Genomic DNA, 18381 nt, shown 5'->3' with positions numbered 1-18381 from the left:
TAATAGAGTAACAAGAGAAAGTAAGGTAAAACAGTGGCCTCTTCTATCCTGGTCAAAGTTTACTCTGCTGAACAAACTCAAGTGAATCATCTGAGCTGCAGTAGAAACACTGGTTTGCAAACAGCTGTGTTTCCATTTGGAAATAAACTTTTTAGTTTAAATTCATTCCACTGCAGAGATGAAAACACCTATACTGCATATAAAAAGCCATATTCTGTGGACTACTTTATAATCAATAATACCTGGTATTATGTAAATCCTTAAGAGCCACATTTCATTAATCTGAACTGTTATGATTAAAAATAGAGCTATGGTGTCAGAAGGAAAGCCACATGTCCAACATCATGTCATTTTTAGAAGGTTACAAATCATTATCTCATTTGCCAAAGATAGAAACCCTTTCTCACAGGTTCAGGAACTGAGCCTGTTCTTTCATCCTGGTTGAGAGTATTTCAGTAAAGGATGACTTTTAGTGGGAGATATACCTCTGTATTTGGCCGATACACAAACCACCACGATCCTTTCCCTCAGCAACTCTGATTAAATAATTTGTATAGTCCATGGATCCTTTTTAGCCAATGGGTGGGATTCACACAAGAGGGAAAGCAACTGTAGCTCCTTTCAGAGTTGTAAATGCTGCCAAGAAATCTCCTGTATTCTACTGGACATTATGTCTGTTGATTCATATGATTGCTTATATATGGACTGTACGGAGAATCTGATACTCTGGGGTTTGCACCAGTAATACTCTACTTAAGCAAAATGGTGATATCAAATAAAACACTGAAATAACATTTAAAAAGAGCTCAAGCTAATACATGAGCAGTTTCTGTTGAATTTTTTTTACATTTTGGGATTACAATTCACATATTTTCTGTTAATAATTTATAGAGATCAAGGTAAAAAAAAAAAAATCTATCTGTGCAAACATTTAAAACTGACCAAACAATTAAGTTGTAAAATTGTGAAATCAAATTTCATACATTTCCAAGCTTAATCATAAAACCTGCAAAAGTTAAATGTATATTTGGGAGTAAAATGTAAATGACTGGATGCATTTATAAAAATAAATCTCTAAATTACTTCACACTGTTAATGTAGGATCGCCAGAATCAAATTTTGACAATGACTCTCAATCATGCAGAAAAAGAAAAACACATAAACAGAAATATGGGTTTTACACACCAGTCTCAGAGTTTATTATTTTAAATATACATAGACTTTCCCCTCCATGTTACATACCCCCTCTTTCATCCTCAACCTCCCTCCCCTCTCCCGCTCTCTCAATTCTTTGTCATCTTTTACCCCTCCAACAAAAAGCTTCTCCAGGCTGTAAAACACACTCTACTTTGTGCAGCATATTGCTCGTTAAGACATATTTGAAAACATAAATTATAAATACTACAGCTTGTCTTTTTTTTTTTTTCAGTTTGAGAATGTTTATATAACAGATTTTTCTTCAGAAATCAGTAATGAAAAACTGAAAGACAATTTGATTAGTTTAAAAATACAGCATTCTAAATTGAAATACTAGTACTTATTTCTTCTTTTGTGGTCAAAAATGAATGAGAGCACCTTTTAATTTGGTTTGATTTCCTTTTCCTATTTGAAATATAAAGACACAACATCTTTGCCCACAAGTTACGATTTATGTTTTCTGTTTGTTTTTTCATTCACTGAGTTCTGATGAAAATATCCACTTATCAAAACATCCCAAGACCACTTCCCCTCATTATTTGCGCTAACATCCAGATGTTCTCAACACAATCTAGAAAGTAAAAGAAAACAACACAATGTCCCTCAGTCTGGCTACATATGAGAAATGGATTCCATATTTTTAATGACGGCGAGTACACAGTGGTCTGTACCTTGACAGGGTAAACAGCAAAGAGTTGTTTTTTTGTTTTTTTCAAAAGAAATCCTGAGTTTGAACAAATTAAGCTAATGTTTCTTTTTTTTAAAATCAATTTAAACCTCGTTCAAAGTGAGTCATTTCTATTACAGCTCATGCCTTTAATAGTGTTTGTCTCTCTCCCATCTGACCTCATCAAAGAGGTGTAAAAGTGCTTCAAATCAAACAGATACAGATGTGTTAATCATTGAGGGCTTTTTTATTTTATTCCAAGCTAAAGTTGCAGAGTTACGATTGTTGGTCCAATGATGCAGCCGACGTTGCAGGCAGAGTGAAGGACAGAGTGAAACGGCACTAAAGAAAAATTCAGGTTTTTAAGTCACAAGGCATGCATGTTAACACTTAACTCAGAGAGTTGCCACCAAAAGTGTTTAGTCTGTGATATGCATCAGTCTGTTTTGGTGTGTGTGTCAGAATCTGTGCATTTCTGTCGTTCAACAGACAAAGGCATTGAAAAAAATCCTGCTTTTGTTTTTTTGCTTGCTCATCAGTCCCTATGCTGAACTCCAATATTTTAAATATTTTCAAGTGACCAGACTACGTGGAGAACTGCCATGTTGATTTGGGTGACATTTTCAAACTGTCTCTCAATCTACAGTGAAGGAATACTGCAGGAAATAAAAAATGGGTGATTTTTCCAAAGAGCAACACTGTGTGTCAGTGTGCCTGCGGAGCATTTTATCCAGATCTCATCAAGTTTTGTATCCATCATTCTTGCAGTCAGTCATTTTTAAGGAAACAACGAAGGGACTTTGTTTTTAAATCAGGGAAGCCTCAAAAAGTCAGGACAGGGGTCACATACGGGGAGAGTATTTGGGGTTTCTTGGCACCTCGGTGAAAGATTTCAGCTCATACGGGATCCCTGTATCCACTTCGATGGATTTACGGGAAAATAGCAGCCGGATATCATTGTGCAAGTAAATTTTTCCAGATTTGGAGCTCTGGAATCTAAAAAAGAAAGAACAAAAGCAGGTAAGTCAAATATATTTTTTAAAAAGCACTGCAAAAGCCTGCCAATATTCCTTTTTAACATTTGATTGTACAATGCATCTCTAGAATAAGTTGTAGGTCAGTGAGCAGAATATGAAGGTGTAATAGTAACAAAACAAAGAGAAGTTCAATCATGCCTGAGATGTATCAAGTAGCAAAGAATTCTCTTCCTGTCGAGCGCTCCGCCACCTGGAGACACCTCATCTTTCCCCTCTGTGCCTTCCTCCACTGGCACCAGGAAGATACGGTGTCGCAGGAAGGTCATGTGATTGACTGGCATGTCTCCAAAGTTGTACGTCACCAGGAACATCTTCACCACAGTTTTATTGGGATTAAATAAGGTCTGAGGAGATGCACATAAAAATGTTTAGAAGGTAAATGCAGAAGCTACGCAGAATGAGCCTATTTTATTTTCTTTGAGGATAAACTCACCACTTGAATGGTCCCTGCTTTGGGTATGCTGTATCCTTTCTTTCCAAGAGGCTCGAGTGATATCACACCCTGATGGAGAGCAGCAAATATTTACAACTCAAAAATACAAAAAAACAACAACAAACGATAATTAAAAACTCCTTTTTTATTTTAGTGGCTTCAGATATCCATAATCATATCAGAATAACCAGAGTTCGTAAGGTTAAATTTAATTTCCTCATTTAAGGGCCATTCTATTAAATAAATAATACACCCCAAATTTCTAACCATGCTAATCACTAATGCAAGGTGTTTAAAAGATGTTATAATGTGTACTACATAATTATTTTATCTTGGTTTTATATTTAATATTTTCTTTATAGAGAAATCAAAATCCACCACAATTGGCGCCAGCAGGAAAAGGTTTTACAAAAAACCCGAGATCGGAGATAAGTCATGAAATTCTGATTGGTGCATCTCTAATTTTTAGCTAAAAATGGGCATATGAAAGCATAAACAAAATATATTTATCCCAGTACAAAAACCCAACTCAGCAACCACAATACCACCCTACAGTGGTTTAGGTAGCTGTTCAAAACTCTGGTTTTAGAGAGGATACAGTTTGAAAAGGTAAACAACCACAAATGAACACAGACTGACCAGGAAGGGTGAGGGAGCACTGTGCTCTGAGATGTCGTAGTACGTAACCTGCACAGGCAGCGTGACATGCTGCGGGCAGTAGGAGCCGCTGGCTCCAATCTCTGCTGTGAATCCTTCAATCTGCCCAGATGGGGAGAATCTGCCCTTCAATATGGACTCCTGCCACACAAGCAAAAAGAGAAAATTGTTTTAGTCATTAAACTCTTTAAGCAAGTAATTTTACTGGTAAAAAAAATTTAAATTGTTAAAAATAAGTTTTAAACTTGAGTACCTCAAAGTTGCCCAGCAGCGATCTACTGATGGAAGATGAGGACCAACGTGTGGCCCGGCCGGTGTCGGTCTGCCTGCCGCTGCGCAGCTGCCGGCTGGATATGGCCACAAACACACCCAAAAACACCAGTGGTTAGTGACTGAGATCACAATAATCTTGCCTTAACCAATATGTCACACTGTTGCGAGTGTGTCTACAAACTAAAGTCCAGACAACAAACCCTTTAATTTAGAAAAAGAGAAAGCATACTTTAAACACCCACACCTGTCCCCTGTGTTGATTTGACTAAAATCTGAGAACCATCACAAAATCATACATTTACTTCCACTATGACATAGAAACTATTATTTTGCATCCCTAGCAAAATATTAAGTTTAATAGCCTCATCTTGTTTCTGTACCCTGTGTACTTTCTTGTTGATAAATGTTGTAATTAGAGGTCTACAGAAATGATAGATGACTCACCTTTTTAAGCGCAACCCAGTCTTTAGTCGTCTCCCTGATCTGGTGCAGCCTACGGCAGTCTGGAGAAAACAAACAAACCAAAAAACCACTTTTAATCTAATATCTTAATTTGTTACTTCACTAAAAAAAATTCTAAATCGTATCAGATGCTCCAATCAGTACCAATAAACAAACTCTTCCTGTTATCCTTTGGTAGATATGTGCGGTTGTGTGTTTCAGTTTTTTTTTTTTTTTCTTTTTTTACTTACCGAGTTCTGACTATTAGACGCAATAACTTTTTCCATTTCCAGGCCTGCGTTCACAGCAAGGGCCACCCATTGGTCAGATGACTCATCACCAGCAAAACTCACGCAACCTCCAGCTAATTTTTCACTCATAGTCAAGTTCCTCCTAATTTATCCACCTTTAAAGCCTTTGTTAGCTTTTTGGCTCATCTTCACATACAACTAAATGTACATTAGGCATTATTTAATTATCCTGTATATACCTTTTATTTAGGGAAACATCAGCTTTTTAAATTTTTCCATCACTGTTCTTAACTTATTGTGCTTTACAACACTATGTAGCATGTATTTTCCTCCCTTTTAAATTTGTTTTAGTTATATATATAGTCCTCCCCTTTTCTTTCCTTCCTCTTATGCTCTACAGTTGCTAAAAATTGACCAGAGAACCCTGTTAGCACTCTCCCCATCAGAACTGACTGCATTAGCTCTTTCTAGCCTTCCTGAGTTAAAAAAAAATGTCGAGTTCACTTCCAGAAAGATTTTAAGCAACATGCACCTATACATGTGGGTGTGTGTGTGTATGTGTGTGTATGCTCATGCATCAGCATGAGGGACACCCCACACTAATGTTAGGGAACAATAGCCCTTCCCTCAATGGGTTTCATTCTGGAGCTGCTCTGCTCTGTTAAAGCATGCAGTGATAATAAGCCAGTGTTACTTCATTCTTTAAAAGTTTTAGTTGTTCTCATAGTTTCTGTTTTGTTTTCATTGATGCTCCATTAGTTTTCCCTGAGTTAATGGGGTCTACACACAATTCATACCAAGTTGTTGTAATTTCTTCTAAACAAACCACTGTTGACCCTAACCACAGAACATTATTTCTCTTGTTAGCTAAGTGTGCTAATTAAATGAGAAATCAAATGATCATAAAATTCTTCATATTTCTTCTATGATTTAATTGCATAAATTGTTTTCTAAAGACTTTGTCTTTGAATACTTCACCATAATCCCTCCATTAGCTGTTGAAAGTGCCAAATAGGGTATAATACAAACAAAAAAATTGAAAACTGGACTTCAGGTGTGGTTAGTTACATCAGAAGCCAACCAAAAATCACAGTTATAAACAGAAAAGAGCTGGGGTAAAGAGTCATTATAAAAATGTCCTTTCCTCTGTTCATTCTTGTATTAGTTGAATAGAAACATAAAATGTGGAGATAGTGTGTATGTGAGTGCTAACCTTAGGATGGTCTCGTGTAGAGGGCAGCAGGTGGTTCCAGTAGGGAGCAGCTTTAGCATCAGTGCTACGACATGAAGTTACTCCTGACGTTAGCAAAGACAGTCTGCTTCTTTTAGATGTAGAGGGCCCTTCATCTTCAGAGCACGAGTCTGCTGTGTCACTTGGGGAAAGCAGTCTCTTTTTGGCCGGCCAGTGGCCTCCAGAAAATAAACGGTGACCATTACTGCTTGGAGTTTTCTCCCAGGAAGCCAGGCCATTTGACGACGTGGCCTGTTGGGTGGCACTTCTCTCAGGTGGAGAGGATTCAAGGCCAATGTCCCATTCAGTAGCTTCCCCTGGTTCCTGCATCTCTGTGTGGTGTGGAGGGGAGAAAGGGCCAGGAGGGCTTGTGGGGCTGGCAGGATTAGGAGTTTCATATGTGGATAGTTCATATAAGAGGGGGCTAAGCTGTCCTCCAGATGAGCCATTACTACAACCATCATGTCCAGGGCTACCTAACAAATGGGTTGATGTGCGGTTGCCATTAGCCGTCTCTGTCCTTGCTAAGCTTCCGTTGGAGTGTCCCTGGTCACAGATATGCCCATGTGGGTCGCACATTGGGGGCGACTTCGGGGATAGTGGCGCAAATGCGTCAGGGATGGGTCTATCATGATTGTGCTGAGCCGGTCGCCGGGAGGGAGTTTGGCTTGGGGAGAGCGGTGGTGACCTAGGTGACAGTCCACCTTCAGAGTCTCTATGCTCCAAATGCATGCAAGAGAATGGAGAAACAGGCCCGCCAGGCCCAGTTATAGAGCCATTCCCATTAGCTTGAGCTGGGGTGGACCCACATAACACACCGCCCTCAATCACCTCATTGTCTGATGTGTCCTCCAGGTAGGAGCGCTTATGAGTCAGCTGAGGCTCTTCTAACACTCTTTTATAACCCGCTCGACACGGTCTTTGTTGGGCATCAGTATGTGATCCAGTGGAGGCTGAAAATCCTCCCATCTGAGAGAAAATAGAGAGCTGGTAAACCTTTTGGAGTCGCAACTCTTCTTGGTCAAAGCGCCTGGGACCCTCGGCTCTAACGCCAGGATCTAGTCCCACCATTGGGGATGCAGTTGGAGGCAGGTCCCCCTCCTGTGCTGGAAGCTCTAGTTGAGCCTTTTTCTGGGCCAACTCCACGTGAATGTGCCGCATGGTACTGCTGCTGCAAGTCTTGACTTTCAACAACAAGATCAAATAGATCCTCACAAATACGAGGAGGCAGACCCAGATGTCCCACAGGAAAGGTGACGGCCTTTAAGTATGACTAGGTGGACATCAAAGTGTGTGAAACAAGACGATGAGCCACACACAACCTGAGAGGAACAAAATGTTGCATTAGTATGTAGTTTATGAAAGCAATACTAGCAAACAGTGAAAGTGGGACAAAACATAAATGCGAGTCCCATATAGATGAGAACCAAATTGGCTGCTAACTTTAAACTGCCCATTCTATAGTTTGATATACCATAGCTGTGGAAAATTTAAAAAGCTGTTTTTTTTAAACAATCAACAAACACATTATGTTACATGCCGGTATTTATCACTAAGATGACTCTTTGGTGTGGAATCTACTTCTAAGGCAAGAAAACTCAATGTTGCCTAAATTGAATCAGTAAGGTCTTTAAAATTAAATCAGAGTTCAGAGATGTAAAAGAAAACATTTACATTATATGATAACTTGGATTGAACTGGATTAAGACAAAACTGAGTCTTCATCTGTCTATGTGATTAAATTGGAATGAACCAGACTGACTTGAATTTGGATAAATTTTGACTCCATATCATAAGATAAGAATTGGACCTGGTTGTCCTGTAAACTTGCTTGAGATTATGCTGAGTGTGAGTTTAGGAGGTAGGAGGAGATACAGCTGCCTGAAAGCTGCTGGTAACTTCAATTTCCTGAGGGAGTCTTCCCAAGGGATCAATAAAGTCTAAGTCTAAGTCTAGCTGTGTAAATGACCTAAATAGACAAGTTTCCAACCATTGACCTAGTTTGGTATCTCCTGTCTTTACCATGTTATTGTGTGATCTGAACAATTACAACAAGAAACAAAAACTACACAAGGCAAGCACACAGATTAAACCAATAAAACAAAAATACTAAGCATTATTATTATTATTTCCTTCAATGTATATCTAAAAGATTTTGAGAACAATGCGAAGATTAACACCTCACCTTTGTGCAACTGGGTGGATGGGTCGTCTCTGGCACAACATCAGAAAGATGTGTCTAAATGAGCGATTCATGGAATTCATCCATGTTTTTGGAAGCTGGCATGAATTTATGCCAACATCACAGAGCGGATAATCAGAAAACAGGATCAAAGGTGAATGGCACAAGCACTCACACCTACAAAAAGCAGAAGGTATGTCAACTACTACCAATAAATGTCACATATAGTAAGAAAAAAATAACCGCATTGGTAAAAGCAAAGATAAAAAACACATACAATTTCTAAATTATCTGCATAAAATTTGAGTCATCAAATTCAGATGCTGAGAAATTACCACCAAGTGTCGCAGTGTCAGTACGGCAGAGGGCTCTCAAGAGGAAAGGTCTCTGAATCCAAGTTGGCAGTAATTCTGCTGCCACTCCCTCTGTGATTGGCTGACAGCCAGGTGAACCGTCCTTGGTTACCTGGGTGTGAGGTGGGACACGGCTGTGGCATCATGGCTGGGTCATTCCACCCAGTGTCCCTGAAGAAGAAAGTATACATCACAACCATTAGGAATAACAAAAAGATCGACAAAAAAAACTCCCTGAAAATGTAGCCTCTCTCTAGGTAAAAGGATGGATTGTGTCTGGAAGCAATAAACCCCTCCTAAATAAATCCATTAAAACACAATATAAACATCCTAAAAAAACAACTTATGCAGAACTGTTTTAATTTCTATCCTCTCCATGAAAAAATCCCTCATTTTAAACACAAAGGCCCCAAACTCTTTGAGCTGATAATCACACATGAAGGAGTCACTTCATGGAGTTAACTTGGCACCACACGGTGCTAAACCAAAAGAAGTGGGTTGTGTCCCATCCTACTTGGACCTGAATTTGGGAATGTTGGGTGAAAGGAGGGAGACGGGGAGGGTTGCAATGAGCCATTACCATGGCGACATGTAGCCCAAGGATAACGACTCCTTTGTACTTGGCCACAAAGAGAGAGAAAGAGAAGCAGAGCTACAGACTGTTTGAGGAGTTTGATGCTGGTATGCATCATGTTTGGGGGGGGGGATGAAAAAGCTTCTTTAGAATATAAGTACATAAATAAATGCACATAGCATTTTGGTGGTCTCCCTAAGAGGTGAACACTGAAAAAGAAAAATTTCAACAGGCTTTTACAGATAAAAAACAAGCAGATGCCCGCTCACTTTCAGTTATTGTTGGTCTGTTTTCTCCCCTTTACAAATAATAATTCTGCTTTTTGTAATTTTAAAACCGATGACAAAATTCAGAGATCCAATTTCTAGACATCAGTGAAAAAAAACTACCATTTAAATGCATAAATTCTTAAAAGATTGAATCATAATTCATCCACATGTCTAAGTTGTTGTTCTTATAAGAAATGATCAGACTAGATGCACTCTGGGTAACTTGCAGTTGGTATTCAAATTATCTTGCTGACAAATAGTGTTTCAGTAAATCAAGTCAGAAGACATCTGGGTTTTTTGCACGTCTTCCTTAGACAAAACTCTAAAGTTCATACAGTTCACTCATCTTCTCCAGGAAGAACTAAGCAAGAACATAAAGAAAAAGTGAGACATTGTAAATATCTGTTTTTCCATACAAAACACTGCTTATACCAATCATGCAGAACATTATGACTGACTGCTTGATACTGTATTAGTCCCCCCTTTTCTGCCAAACAGCCCAGACCTGTTAAAGCATGGGTTTCATGCTATGGGATCTAGCACCAATCAGCTAGCAACAAATCCTGTAAGTCTTGTAAATTGTGTGGTGTGGTCTCCTTGGATAAAACTTGTTAGTCCAGCTCAACCCCAGATCCTTAAATGGACTAAGATCTTGAGAATATCAAGGGGAGGCTCACAACTGAGACCCTGTTTTGGCAAACTCACTATTCTGCTGAATGACACCACAACTATCTTCGGTTTCCATTAAAAGGTGTATATTGTCTCCAGTAGTGCTAGGGAAGGTATTTTGTGTCAAAATAACATCACGTAGATAGGAGGTCACAATGTTTCACAGCAGAACATTACCAAAAGTGGCACAATCCTCCAGTATCTTGCCTTCTTTCCATTGTGCATCCTTGTGTATGTGCTCCCATGGCAGACAAATTATGTCCTTCCATTGCTCCATAGTCTAGTTCTGATGCTCTATTACCCATTGTCCACTGCCGCTTTTGGCAGTGGACAGGCTACCCAGACTATGACTACATAGGTTGGAAACACAACAAATTACAATGCACTTTGTATGTATTCTGGTACCTTTCTCTCAGACTAGCAATCTGACCACCGCAGACCAGGAACACCCCACAAGAGATGCAGGTTTGGAGGTGCTGTGTCACAGACAAACATCAACTTTGAGGACAAGATTTTTACTTGCTGCCTAGTATAGCACATAAACTAACAGGTGTCATGATGAAGAGATAATCAGTATTATTTAGTTTTACTCTCAGCCCTCGTAATGTTAGATCAACGTGTACACAATGGCTTACCATAAGGTATTTATGTTCTCCAACTGTTGCACACAAAGAATCACATAGTTAGGAGGAAAGTCTCCGTCACCCATAATTAGCTACCCAACATATGGTTTCTTTGCAGTCCCACACAGCCATCTTAGACTGCACATAAATGCCTTTTTCATAAATGTGACAACTACAACTACTCCAAAGTATGAGTATAAGACTCTTAACAGCTACTAAGGCTACCGATTAAAACATTTCCGAAAAACCTAAAAGACATGTTTATGCTTACAGCTAAATATTGTAACTCTACTACAAAGCAATATCATCACTGTTTCATATGACGGGTCAAAATGGATGCAAAATGTTTAGGACTTTAGCAGAAACTTCTGATAAAAGTAGAGTATTCACATTTAAAATATTGTTAGTAATGACATCTGATATACTCAGGTGGAGCAGTTGCCAACTAGACCTATTAATGGTCAGACAGGGATCTCTGGTTCATGTCGTTACAGAGTAAACGGACAACAAAAGTTAACATGAGTCAGTGCATTACAAAAGGGAGGAAGTATAACTGCTACTAGTATTTATAGTTACTGTTCACATATTAAGTTCTAGATGCTGCTAAATTTCTGGTCATAGTTTGAAGAGGCATACGGCTGGTAGAAGCTACCCAGCCCTTCTATGGCTCGATCTAGCTGCCAACAGTGGAGAGGAAACACTCTGGCTTCACCCCAAGAAATACTTCAGGTTGCTGGGTGTGTGCAGGAAATCTACAGCTGCATCACTGAACATTGTGACTATGCTTTAATATTTGCATTTTAACATTGTATAATCTGGCATACAGATATAATGCCAAACTACTTTGTCCTCCAAAAGATTTTTGTCCAAATACAACAAACATTATATAATTATTATCGAACCTTTGAAATTAGTAATAGTTTGCATATTAAGAAACTGCCAGAGGGAGTGTTCAGTTCTCTAGGAGTGATCTTATATATTTGATCTACAATCTCAAGTTTCAGTCACTCATTTAAGGAACTACCTGATAAGTCAACAGGTATTTTCAAACAGTTGGAAACAATATAAGTTATTAATCATCTGAAAACTATAATTTATGAATAATACAAAACTTGTATCTTAACTTAAATTGTAAGTCCTAAGCACATGTCAGATCAGCTGTTCAGCTCATTGTCATATGAAAAAAAAACTTTATGGTTCACGTTGGAAAATACATTCTAATTAAAGACATTGGAGCTCCTATATTAGGTTTTTATAGTCCAGGATCAAATAGCACACAAGGCAGTTGGGAAAAAAATGTACATCAATGTGTCCTTGCCTCTAGCTGAGAATGATTTATCCTCTGCACTCAAAGACCGTGGGGAAAATGAACAAAATGACAACCTGCCAGCAGATTGCATTGTTTTCTCTGGGTACTTTTCCTTTGGTCCCTTTTGCCGTTTCATACTTTTGCACTTTGTTCATTCTGTTCCTGTTCTTTCCTCCATGGAATAGTTTATGCTGACCATTTATCAATTTGTCCATACCTTGTACATTTTGTTCCTGCTTGGACCACTCACAATCTAAAGTAGTTTATTTAATCTACAAATTGTCTACTGTAAGTAAATGTGGTTCTGTACATCTAATGAGCAAGAGGCTTTCTTTCTACTGGAGATCAGCTTTGCTTAATTTGGTTTGATTAAAGAGCACAATATGTCAAGTTTCTTAAGAGTCATCTGGCTGAAATATGGATCAGAAACACAATCAATACAAAATAAATTATAATACAAAGCCTTCAGACAATAAGTCACAAATTTAATTATGCAGGAACTTAAAGCAATTTTATAAATATTGATCTCCAAAATTCATCTCACCACTCATCCTACCAAGATGAGAGAACTAAATATACAAAGTTAATGCGTACAATATGGGGTATAAATTAAATGGTGGATCCCCTTTTTCTGTGGATGTTAGCTTCTGCAGAAGTGCCAAGATGTTTTCCACTGAGTCTATAAATGCATATTAATAGGTATTTGGTATAATCCTATTAAAATTGGCTGTTAGAGAGGGTCTTGTATTTGCAGATATCTCCTATTTGACTGCAGTTGTGCTCCAGAATCCCCAGCAAATACTAATACTAAACATAAACAAGGTAACATAAGTATGCAAAAAAATGCAATTATTAAAAACACTTAAGAGTATTGTTTCTTTAGTTAGAATTTTTTTTTATTTCCTCTTTGAGATTGTTGATAAAGAAAAATGGGACAAGAACCTAATAGCAACTCCCATTCAAAACAGAATGAGAGGACACAAGATGATGGACATGCAGTGAAACTTCACCCTGGCTAAAGACCTTGAGAAATGTATAAATAGACCAGGACCATGAGGGGCTCCCTCTCCAACATCAGGGCCAACCTATGGTGTTCATCGCTACAGCTGCTACACGACATGTTAGCTCACATACTACAAGATAAACTCAAAAAAACTGAGCCTTCCACTGACAGTTAGCAAAGTAAGCAAGTTTTTGCAACAGACAAAAATGACTCAACAAAAGGAGATACAAAGTTAAAGACCTGAAAGTGTGTAGTCAATGAAAAGCAGGTAAGTAACATAATATGCCTCCAGTGGATCTATTTCATGTGAAGGTGTTCACAAGTTTGTTTATCAAAGAAAACACTAGCATTGACAAGGCCACTAGTTAGGCCTTTAATGACTGTGATCAATGTTCTCTCTCAAGATGCATGCCATCTAGTCTACTTCTAAAACTATACCTGCTTAGATGATGAATTTAAAACATGCTTCTTTGCTCATCCATCAGTCATTCCCTATAAAGTGCTGTTTGTGTAGCATGGAGGCCATTTTTCATCCTGAATATGAGTGTAATATTTTGAGAAATTTAAACCTTTGTTGTCAAGTCTAAATGGTAAACATATTCCAAATTGAATCATCATGGGGGAAGAGTAATGTAGCACAAAAATGAAAAGGTTGATTTTTTCTCTTTTTATTGAATTTAACAAGAAGCGGTTTTATTTTGAAGAATCAGTGACATCTTCATAATAATGATAGCTTATTAGCAATAGAATACGATGCTGGAGATAAGTTAAGTTTTGTTTCTTCTGAAATCACCTGAAGGCCTTTAATACAGAATTTTGGATTTAAACCTCCACAGCCATAAGGTCTTATATTGCACTACATCTTTCACCATTGAGTCATTGTTCATCATTAATATCTTAACATATTTTCTGAGAACATTATTAATAAAGTCATACAATTGCAGTGGTGGGGTTTGTTCATAGGAGTGGATCAAATTGTCAACACATAAGCACTATTATGTGTTGCGGCCAAGGGAGATAGTGGTCATGAGGTCAAAGGTCAGATGTCCTGTGTCTGTTGACTGATCAGGAGGGCAGAGAGGTGTTTCAGTTCATCATCACGAGGAAGGGGGTGTCAGACTTACTTGCCAAATGTAGCAGAACAATCTTATCCGATCAGTGCTATGCCTCTAGTTAACCATTAAATCAAACCACACTTAAGGCGATCCGTAGTTTGAGTAGCAACTACAGTGTCTGAATACTCAGTAAAACCATCTGTTTCACAGATGCACACTTAGAAATATGTATCAGTGATAAGCTTTGAAAACTTGAACAAGACTGAAATATAAACAGATCTTGAACTTTTTCACATTTTGTCACATTAAAACCACAAATATCACTGTATATTAATGGTATTTTAAGTGCATATTTGTTTTGCTTTTTTATTAAATATAAGATCTTCTAAGAGTATGGCATGCATTCTTATTCAAACTCCTCTGACACCCCTAAGTAAAGTTCAATCCAATTGCCTTGAGAAGTCAACTAATCATATGCAGTTAGCCAATGTGTGACGTAATCTCAGCATAAGCAAAGCTGATTTGTGGGAGTTCAAAATTGTAATAAAATACACGGAAGCTTGTAATATGTGGAAAATTTAAATGGGGTATAAATACTTTTGGAAGGCACTCTGACAACACGCAGAAACACATCATATATTGATGGGGCTGACCTAGAAACCACCTCCCAGTAAAACCTAGGAAGGTGTCAGAGACAGAGTTAAAAGCTAGCGCCTTGTCGAAAAAATAGCCTGACATTTGGCCTGTGTATATATTAATCACAACACACAAACGCCACATACCTAAGCACACACACACGGACAAAGCCAGGCATTCAAAGCACCATCACTTTCTGTCTTTCGGCAGCATAGGAAAAACACGTGTTGATAAAGATTCTTCTATACCACCTTCTATTTAACATTCACTGTGCCCCACTTTAAAGATGCTCTATTTGAAAGAAACACAGCTGCTGCACTTGCAGGATTACGGATTTAGATTGGACAGCTCACTGACTGAAGGTTGCTTTTCTCTTTGTTTAGCTTACATTTCAAAGGCGTGAATGATGGAGCCATATCTTTTAAAGTCTTAACTTCCATTCATCCATTGTAGCTCCCAGAAACATTTGAGTTTAAAAACCCCCCAACATTTTATGGACTTTCTTTAGAAATCTTGTTTAACCGAAAGAGGTTCCAGCAAGATTGAAAAGAAATATGTTGCTAAAGTTCAATGCCTTGCAAATGTATTTGTACCCATTAGATTTTTTTTCTAATTTGGTCACTTCACAGTCACAACTTGGAGTGTAGTTTACAAGAAATGAATGTGATAGGCCAACACAAATAAATAAATGTGGGGAAAATGACACAGGGGTGTTAACATTAAAAAAAGCTTAAAATAAGGCATGCATATATATTCTATTTTCTAGAACCTGCTTTCATTGCATTTGTGACTGCAAGTACTCTAGGATATGTCTCCAAAAACTTTGCACTTCTCGGGGTTGAAAGTTTCACCATTTCTCAATCTATTCCATTGCAGCTCTAGCTATATGTTCAGGCTCATTATCCTGCTGGAAGGTGAAGCCCAGCCCCAGTCTCAAGTCTATTAAAGCCTCTAACAAGTTAACCTGTATTAAGCTGTAAACATATTCTCATTAACTCCCATCAGCTTCCTTATTCCAGCTAAGGAAATGCATCTCCTCCAGAGTTGCAATCAGTCTCTCTTGACTTCTTCTTTGAATAATAACATATTTTACAGATTAAAAGTTGCATTAGTTAAAACATGCATAATGAAAAGGAGAGCGTGGGGGAACCTACAAATAAATGGCACTGGAGAAGAAGTCTCAGATCTCATGACACATTGTGTTTAGTTGCTGTTTTTGCAAATTGCAAAGCCGCAGTGATACAGAAACAGTTGCTTTGAATATAGCGCTAACACCAAGAAGGGCCGCCTGCAAAGTCAATGACATTCATCACCTTGGCAACTACCAGGCTGTAGAGACATAACTGAATCGATCACAAGCCTCACAAGCTGTTCGTGCAGTTTGGAAAGATAGCACCAATAGATAGACATAGCTATCTAGATGGTGGAAAATCTAAAAGTAGCACAGAATGTCAAAACACAGGCAAAATATTCTTTATGTACCCAACTATGGAGTCGTTCCGCCAGCTCTGACTCACTAACTTTCAGACCACAACTAGCTTTCCTCATGGCAGCAGAGAGTAATGTTCAGTCCTTGGTTCAAGTCCATAATTATTTAATGCATCTGTCAAAAACTGTGTCATAAAGAGGAAAAAAATCATTTATAAATTGTATAAATTATGTATTTATAATTCTGTGGCCTAGGCTGTTATCTTGAATGAGTCTGCTGGGAAAATAAAGTTTCATCTCTGGCTTCTCACAGACACTTTGCACTGCTTGCGTTTTAAGTTTATTCCATAACAGATTGTCTCATCAACCTTTTACAGATCAGCGCCTGGACTACTCCCAGGTCTGTTCTGTGCCTGGAGGCTGATAAAAAAAAATACATATAAATACACACACACACACACACACTTGAGAACTTGCTTGAGAACATTCCTAAACATAAAAAAAAAGTTTCTGCCTGCAAAAAAAACAGCTGATCGAGTTGAGTACATGAACCCCTGTCTAAAAATGAATGGTTTGAAAGACAACTGAATGTATCTGTGTTTAACACAAACATATGACAGGAAGTAGCAAAGACAAGACGAAAGTGACCGGGTTGGATGTAAGATGAACAGGGTAGATAAGTCACAGAATTACAGTAAACAGAGCAGCTCGGCTGTGGTGTCATGACATTCTGAACTGGGCAGGCGAAGTGACATTTTTGCTGAAAATGCTGTTTGACTCAGGGTCCCCCCTCTGTCCCTCCTGCTCTCCCTTCCCTCAGTCTGTCTGCCTTTCATGTGGCCATTTTAGGAGACGTTGAGTCATCTCAGCTCAGCTGATAATATGACAGAGATCAACAGGAGCAACAGTAGAGCACTTGACATGAGAGCAGGAGAAGTTGTCACACTCACCCTGTCACAAAGATGAGGTTAGTCTCCTTCCTCCCTTTATTTTAGGTCAGAGTAGGTGACACTGTTCTCCTCTGCTTGCTCAGGCTGCCTTCTCCCTCCCTCTCTTGACTCACTGGTCTCTTCTTGTTTCCTCCGTCCTGAACAGTTTGTAGTGTGAGAGAGAGTTCTGCCTTCCTCTCCTTGTTTTGTTCAACAGCTTGCAATAATGCTGTTTTCTTTCTGTTTTCTTCCTGTCTACCTCTCTCCACCCTCATTTCACACACACACATATGCACAAATCAAAACCCTATCAACAACTCCCAGCCCCCATTTGCCTGTGCCCTCCTTCTCCTTTTCTGTTTTAAGCCACCCCCACTTTTTTCCTTCTTTCTCCTGTTTTTGTACTCCTGTAAAGTATCTGAAGCAGTTTCTGCTTGTCTCTCATTCTTTTTCCTGTATTTTCTCACGCCGTTTCCTACTCCTCTGTCATTCTTTTCAATACTTTCTCACTGTCCTCTCTCTCTGTTTCTTTTCTGCTGCTTTCCTCTCAGCTGATAGAGTGAGGCATGCTTTGCTCACTCAGCAGTGAAGGCATACAGAGGAAATAAAGGAGGGGGGATTGGATGCTGCAAGCCGATTGGTGAGCTAAGAGGGGGGTCAGCTGTAATGAGCAAAGTTCTGATTGGTTGAGAGGAAAAGAGTGACAGGGGAGAGGAAGTGCAGGGAGCCAGAAGCCCACCCACCTGCTCCTACTGAGCCTGTTCTGCAAAATTAAAAACCACTTTTCTGAAACCATGCGTTCAAAGTTCATAAACTTTAAACATATTTTTACTTCTGTGATTACTTTTTATCTTTTCCCACAAAGCAATACATATTTAGCTGAATGTAACTTTCAAAAGAACAACTTATAATAATAAGGGGGATTAAAGATCCACACATTTATGCAATTCACCCTCCCCCTTTCTGTGGAGTCTCTCTCATACACAAGCTGCAGGCTGTGCAGTGCGAGGGCTTCAAGCAGGAAAAGCAGAATAACAGCAGCCAGAGGACAGATAGGGAGTGGAGCACACACAAAAAAAGTTTATCAGCAGAGCACCAGAAGCAGCAATCAGCTGTGCACGTGTGTGACTAATTCTAGCATCTGTGAGCTAATAAGGAACAGCA

General features: G+C 38.8%; 1 protein-coding gene across 2 annotated transcripts in view; it reads right to left on the bottom strand.

The window, feature by feature from the left end:
- Window positions 1-1721: 1721 nt before the first annotated feature.
- Window positions 1722-18381, bottom strand: part of fam214b (family with sequence similarity 214 member B) — a 29671-nt gene continuing 13011 nt past the window's right edge. Inside the window, exons 1-10 of one of the 2 annotated variants that reach the window (XM_014469486.2) lie at window positions 17239-17768; window positions 8705-8893; window positions 8373-8546; window positions 6170-7509; window positions 4709-4767; window positions 4245-4338; window positions 3974-4132; window positions 3335-3403; window positions 3040-3245; window positions 1722-2860 (exon numbers count right to left, since the gene is read on the bottom strand). In XM_014469486.2, coding sequence (XP_014324972.1) covers window positions 2707-2860; window positions 3040-3245; window positions 3335-3403; window positions 3974-4132; window positions 4245-4338; window positions 4709-4767; window positions 6170-7348 — 1920 coding nt within the window. In that variant the 5' untranslated portion in view covers window positions 7349-7509; window positions 8373-8546; window positions 8705-8893; window positions 17239-17768 and the 3' untranslated portion in view covers window positions 1722-2706. Of the gene's footprint in view, window positions 2861-3039; window positions 3246-3334; window positions 3404-3973; window positions 4133-4244; window positions 4339-4708; window positions 4768-6169; window positions 7510-8372; window positions 8547-8704; window positions 8894-17238; window positions 17769-18381 lie in introns of those variants that run through there. The other variant, XM_023343996.1, reaches the window with a different exon arrangement.

The sequence above is a fragment of the Xiphophorus maculatus genome, chromosome 12, assembly GCF_002775205.1.
Source record: "Xiphophorus maculatus strain JP 163 A chromosome 12, X_maculatus-5.0-male, whole genome shotgun sequence".
In the NCBI taxonomy this organism is placed as follows: Eukaryota; Metazoa; Chordata; class Actinopteri; order Cyprinodontiformes; family Poeciliidae; genus Xiphophorus; species Xiphophorus maculatus.
This window is presented reverse-complemented; position numbering and strand designations above follow the sequence as displayed.